Below are 6,594 nucleotides of genomic sequence, written 5' to 3' on the forward strand. Positions count from 1 at the left end.
GTCTCCCTTCTCGACCAGAGCCAAACAAGGCCTGGTGGGAGGGTGAGAAGGGGGTGTTGAATCTTGGGAAAGCGGTGCCTGTGCTGTATAGACAGGATGGCTTCCCAGAGGAGGCAGCCTTTTAGTAGAACTGCTTAGATCCCCAGAAAGATAGGATTTTGAAAAGTAGAGGAGAGGAAGGCACTTCAACCTGAAGCAAAGAAACAGCAGGTGCAGAGGCATGAAGACAGCAGTGGGAGACAGGTTCATCAAATGGCAGGGGAAGGGGTCAGCAGGTGGAGAAAGAAGTGGCTGGAGCCAGACTGAGAAGGGTCTCCAGTGCTAAGGTCAGACATTTGAGGAGGCAGGGGCCCTCCCCCAGGAAGGGGCCAGCTGGAGCCAGAGCAGAATCAACAAAGTCCCATCTGCCTCAGACTTGGGGCCTGGTTGCCCCCTTTGTGTTCACCTTCCAGGCCCCAGAGCGGGGTTCCCCTTGGCCTCCAGCCCAGCCTCAGGCCCAGCCTTCAAGAGACGACCCTCAGCAGCCGGATCCGTGCAGGCGCAGCCAGGACTCACAAAAGCCAGGCCAAAGAACTGTTGGCCCCGTCAAGTAACAAAGGACCGCTGGAACCGCAGAGCAGGAGGGACTCTTGGAGATGTTTAGATTCCTCTGTCTTTATACAGATGGGCAAACTGAGGCCCAGAGAGAGGACTCGCCAAAGTCACCCAGCAGGAGAACAGCCTGGTGGTCCCACAGCCTGGACAGCCATCCTGGTGGTCCTCTCCTCAGGAAGAGGGGTGACCACCCATCCGCGGCCCAGTGAGCTCCAAGTGCATTCTGGGCGCCGCTTCCTTGGGTGGTGGCTACCCAACCCTCGCGGCCCCAAGCCCTCGGCCTATGAGGCGAGTACTGGGTGCACAGTGTCCGAATGCCTGGCGGGCTGGCTCCGCGTTGGCAGAGCAGTTGGGTCGAGCTGGTTCCGCTGCCTAAGGCTCCAGCTCTCCCCGACCTCTCCCCCTCAACCGGAAGAATGCGGAGATAGGATTTTTAAAAGTGTCTCTTTTTAAAAAGAAGAGTTTTTCTTTTTAAATTCCTCTAGGGCTCCTTATTCCGCCTTGTCCCCACTTCACTGGGGATGGCTAGTAGGGAGGAGAACTGAGGGGCAGGAGCAGAAAAACACTCGGGTCCACTCCTCACTATCGAAGTCCCCACCTATCCCCCGCGGGACCCGGGGCCGCTGCGGCTACGGAGCGCGCGGGCTGGAGACACGGCCCCCTGCGCTGCGCGCCGAGGAGGGACAGGGCCCGAGTGCCAAGGGAGGCCGCGTGCACCGTGAGTCTCTAAATCAGATGAACTGCAGGAATACCTCGAGAAACGTTGCTTATTACGTTATTATTAATTCCCCCCTTCTCTCCACCCCCCAGGAGCTAATTAAATTCATCCCTGAATCTCGGGCCAGGAAAAAGCCTCTAAAAGAACGAGCCATCCAGGGGGCACATCCAGGCCGCGGCTCCCGCCCCGAGGCCGCTGGCCGACCACCCGCTTTCCGGCGCACGATCTCCCCGCTGCCGAAGCAACTGGGTCAGACTTCCAGACTTAAAACGAAGTCGTTTATTTCCATTTTGTTTTCACATTACGTTCCGATACAATCAAAACTCCTGGACGAACCTCTTGAATAAAAGTCCTGCGACGAGCGCAATCACAGGTCCTGAGTCCCCCGGGTGACACGGTGGGCGGACTCCGGATTGAGAGGCGGTGGTAGAAAACATATGCTGCTTCGGGAACTGTGGAGCGGCCGGTGGGGGAAATCCAGGGCAAAGGCGTGGGAAGCGTGCCGCTCAGGGCAGGCTGGTTTCGGCTCCTCTAATTGGGACTACGTATTCCTGATGCATTTGGACTTCGAAAAACCCAAACTTCACTTCCAGGCGGGCGGCCGTGCCTGGCCTAGCAAGATTTCGGCCAAAATTTCTTACGTTTGCGCCAAAGCAGGGAGCACAGACGAACACAGGGCTGGCTCTGGGCCTGGCGCAGGAAGGAGCGCAGCCGGCTTCGCGGGGAAGCCCTCGCGCCCTGGCCTCTCTCGCTCAGGTCGCGTTCTACCAAGTCTCCGGCACCTCTGAACCTCGCCCTTCCGCACCCCGCCCCCAAACCTCGCAGCCAGGGAAGATGCGGAGTTTAGAGAGATGTTTCAGAAAAATAAAAGTCCCACTTCAACTTTATTGGATTAAAGCAAAATTAAATCTTGGCTATTGACACGTATGTTACAGACGACGAGGAAGCGTCCGGAAGAGCCTCCTGGCGTTTGGTGGAGCCACAGAACACGGGGGCAGGGACAAGCATCAGACACCAAGCAGCCTTAGATTTCACGATCACTCCGAATAGGACATAGAAATACGGAGATACGGCCAGTTTCCGCTGGGAAGAGTTCTTTGTGTACAAATGATATTTATTTATATATATAATGTTAAACCAGTCACCACTAAGGTGAGTCCTTTTCTCTGCTAGCAAGCAGCCGAAGACACAAAGTATCTTCAGCTAATTAACTCTGGAGCAGTGTTTTAAGAAGAGCAACACTTGCCAAATTAAAACTACCTCCCCCATCCAAAAAAAAAAAAAAAAACTTACACCCTCTCCAAACTAAAAAAAAAGGGGGATGGGCATATTAGATTTCAGCAGGTGGAAAGATTCAGAGGGGAACTGAGGAGGAAGATATTTCACATTATACAGTGAAATACAAAGTTTCTTTTATATAAATTGTAGGGAACATGAACACGGGGGAAAGAAACAATGACAAGGCAGTCTCTCTTCCTTCATTACTGCGACTGGAATGGGGCAGGTGAGTTAATTTTCGGAAAGGGGAGTGCGCAGAGCTAAGCGGAATTGACTTGTAACGAGGAAACGGACGAAGTTGTCCGACCGCCCGCCGGCGCGCACTTTTACCCGGATACAGCTGGGGAACGTGTAGGAAATTTCAAGTCGTGCCGCCTTGTCGTCCTCTAAATTTCAGCCTCTTTCTCATTCCCCCTCCTGCCTTCCTCCTACCTTCGCCCTCTCCCTGCCTCCATTCCTGCGATGAGCCAGTCAGAGGGGAAACACGAGGAATCCCGAGAAGGTCGAGTACTTCCAACCCCCCATCAAGTTCCCTCGCTCCAGTTTGAGGTATGCTCGGTCGCCTTTCTCCATCTGGATCAGGACTCCGTTGCTGGCGGCCTCCCGGGTCACGTCCTGGTCACCAGCGAAGGCTGAAATCACTGGCCACCCGTTTAACATGAGGCTCACCTGAGAAAGAGAAAGGCCCGCTTCAGAGGCGCACCCCAGGCGGGTACCGAAGCGGCAGTGGAGACGCGAACCTTCGAGGCTTGGCTGACAGCCATAAAGGCCTGGAAGCATTTGAAGGGGGGCGGGGGGAGGGAGGAAAAGGGTCTTTACAGTTTACTCTGAGGGTCCAATGAGGGCGAAAGACGGCCCATCTGGGTGAGAAGAAGGGTCTGCCCCCTTGAGTCCCTTGAGCGCGCCCCGAGAATCTCGAAATCGCGACTGTGCTCTTTTATCCAGTTTAAAGAATCCGTGGGTGGCTCAAGCGCCTCTGTCCCTCCCCCCGACCCCCAAGGCTCAAAGAGAAACTCGGGCAACTCCGCTCCTGGCGCTTCGGAGAAAACAAACACAAACAAACAAAAACCCTGGCTCCTACCGGTTCCTAGCTGCCTGGACACCATGGAGACAGTGGGGAAGCCAGACAAGGCTTCCGGCTGAGGAGAAATCTCGCGCAGAGCTGCACTCTGTGCTTCATCCCCAAGCCCCGGGCTCAATTCCCGACCCAGGTCCAGCCGCTTCGCCACCGCCTGGTTTTGCCCTTGCGGTGGCATCGGCAGCCAGAGGCCCGGCGCCCTTTCCCCAGCCGCGCGTTCTGCCTTCTCTCTCCGCCCCAAGGAAACCTGGACACCTTTGGAAACCCGGAGAGCCGGTGAGCGCTGGCTGGGACGCGGCTGGAGCCAGGAGGGAGTGGCACTACGCCCCTCCCTTCTCTCTCCACCCTTCACCCACTTGGGTTCGGGCTGCTAGTTCCAAAACCCAGAGTCGGACCCCAAAGAGACCCCGGGAGACCCCCAGAGCGTGGTGCTTAAGGCAAGCGCACAGGCGTCTCGTAGGCTTCCGAGCAGGGACGAGGGCTCGGGGAGACTGTTCGAGGTGCTGAAGGAGAGGGTCGCGGAAATCTTCCGGAAGCGGGAACTGTTTGTGATGTTAACAGCGACCGCTATGGGAAATCCCAGGAGTCCCGGGGGAAAGTGGGAGAACCTCTTTGGAGAGGCCCAGAAGGCGGAGGAGGGAAACTCTGCCTCTCGGGATGGGGCTAGGTTCCAAGGGCCGGCGACAGAAGAAGCAAGGGTCAGCCCAAATCACAGAACCGCGAGGCCCTGATCGCCGTCCCTCCAAGCAACCCCGGGCGCATGCAGCTGCCCCTTCTATCTCCCACCCCCACACGCCCGCTCACTCCCTAGGCTAGTAGCGTCCTACGGAGGCCGGGGCCAGGCCCTGAGGCGGCCGCTGACCTGGATGGTCTGTCTGTTGTAGACTTTTACCACGTGGAAGTTAAAACTGTAGATCCCTTTGCGCGGGGCGATGAAAGTGCTGCGTTCTGAATCAAAGTTGTTCCCGATGTTCACTAGTACCTATAACGAGACGGCAACCAAGGGGAGTCGGCAAGAGTCAATCCCGAATCTCGTCCCCGCGCCTCCGCAGAGACCTTGGAGAGTACCCGGCACTTCCTTCCACCTCTCCACCCCCCACCCCCCACCCCCCCACGAAACCGAAAGCATGGAGCTCTCACCTGGTCGAAGTAGATGATCATGGTGCGGTTACTCATCTCGGACGGCTCGTGGTTGGTGCTCCTGATGGCGGAGAAAGCCACCTTGGCGCTGCCGGAGCGCACGGAGATGCCCAGAGCCGTGCCCGTGGGGTCGGACGTGGGGTTGGAGTCGCACACCACCAAGCACTTGCCCTCCAGCACGATGGGCTCCGTCTCATTCTGCCCGCGGGCTGGGCCCGCCAGCCACGCTGCCCCCAGCAGCAGCAGCTCCACGACGCCCAGCATCGCGGCGCCGGCGCCCACCCCACCCCCCGCCCCGGGGGCTGCCTGCGCCAGCCGCCCCCCGCCCCAGCCCCGCTCTGCAGCCCCCTCCTCAGCTCCGTGCGCAGCTCCGCCGACGCCGCTCTGGACACTACTGCGCTTCCTTGCACTGCCGGGCAAGCGTGCCCCTCGCGCGCTTCTCCGGAGCCCCGCCCGGGCCTCAGGGGTGCCGCGGCTGCCCAGCCGCACTTGGACGCATAGCCGCTGCCGCTCGGTCCCCGCTGCTGCCGCCGCCTCCTGCCCGCACCCGCCGCTGCCGCCGCTCTGAATTATTGATGCAGCCGGCGCTGCAGCCGGAGCGGGCGGAGAGCGCGCGCCGGGCACAAAGGCGCGGACCGCGGCCTGGCCCCGCCCCGCCGCCTCGCTGCCCGCCTCCCTGCCCGGCCCCGCCCCGCCGGGCGAGGCTCCGCCCCCCGGCCAATCCCGGCGCGCCGCGCTCCCCGCCGGGCCAATGGAGGCGCTGTCCGCGCGCGGCCACCTGACCCGGCGCGCCGTTGTTATTAGGCGCGGCGCGGCGGGCGGCGCGCGGCAGCAGGGCTGGGCTCTGGCCGCGATTCGACAGAGGGAGCGAGGCCGGGTGCGCGCGCGCGCGCCCGCGCCCGGACCGTCCTCCGCGGCCGCTCGCTCTCCCGTCTCCCGCCTCTTGCCACGGGCTGGTTCAGCCCTCCCGCCCGCCTCCCCGCCGGCCCTCAGGTAGGAGGCGGCGCGCGCGCCCGGCGTCGGGAGTGGAAGCGCAGGGGGCCCAGGCGTCCACGTGTGGGCGGGCGGGGGTGGGAGGGGCGCGCCCCCCAGCGGGCGCAGGCGCGAGGGGCAGCCGGCGCGCGGGAGGGCCGCGGAGAGCCGGCGGGCCGGGCGGCCCGGGCGCAGGGCGCGTGCGTGCGCGGCGGGGCGGGGCTGCGCCGCGGCCTCGGGGAGGGGGCGCACGTGCCGCCGCCGCCAGCGGGCCCGGCCGGGGCTCGAGGCCGGAGTCCCCGCGCCCGTCTCCCCAGCCCGCGGCCGCTAGGATGCAGGTGGGCCCGCCGCCCTCGCCCGCCTCTCCAGGCGCCTGCTCTGCGCACCGCGGAGTCGGCTGGAGCGTGCATTCGTTCGTTCGTTCGTTTATTCAGGATAGATCCTGGAACACCTACGAAGTGCCTGGCGCTGGTGCAGGCGCCGAGGGTGCCGTGGTGAGCAAAACCGGACGAGGCCTGCCCTCGTGCCTCTTCCAGCCCGGTGTGGGGGCAGTAACAAGTACGGTGGCTCCCACGAGGCTCATTTACCTAATATCGTTGTCCTCTTTTGCACTTACAGTTTACATTCTGCATCCGTACTTTTTATTTACTGTGCGCCTTTACGGGATGTTTTACCCGCGCGTGTCCCCGTACATCCTTGCCTTGAGTGGAGACACCCAATCTTGTGATTTATGGGCGATTTCTCAGGGGTAATTTTGACCCGAAGTGAATTTTCGCCTCACGCATTGACAGAACTTGGCACACACACGTAGTCA

At 61.1% G+C, this 6,594-nt stretch overlaps 1 protein-coding gene across 1 annotated transcript; it reads right to left on the reverse strand.

The window, feature by feature from the left end:
• Positions 1-1,575: 1,575 nt before the first annotated feature.
• On the reverse strand, positions 1,576-5,072 carry CBLN1 (cerebellin 1 precursor). Its single transcript, XM_058528605.1, has 3 exons — positions 4,809-5,072; positions 4,531-4,650; positions 1,576-3,259 (listed from the first exon to the last, which is right to left on the reverse strand). Exons 1-3 carry the CDS (start codon positions 5,070-5,072, stop codon positions 3,062-3,064), a joined length of 582 nt encoding a protein of 193 aa, XP_058384588.1. The 3' UTR covers positions 1,576-3,061.
• Between the last annotated feature and the right edge of the window lie 1,522 nt (positions 5,073-6,594).

Source organism: Diceros bicornis, chromosome 32 (genome assembly GCF_020826845.1).
Source record: "Diceros bicornis minor isolate mBicDic1 chromosome 32, mDicBic1.mat.cur, whole genome shotgun sequence".
In the NCBI taxonomy this organism is placed as follows: domain Eukaryota; kingdom Metazoa; phylum Chordata; class Mammalia; order Perissodactyla; family Rhinocerotidae; genus Diceros; species Diceros bicornis.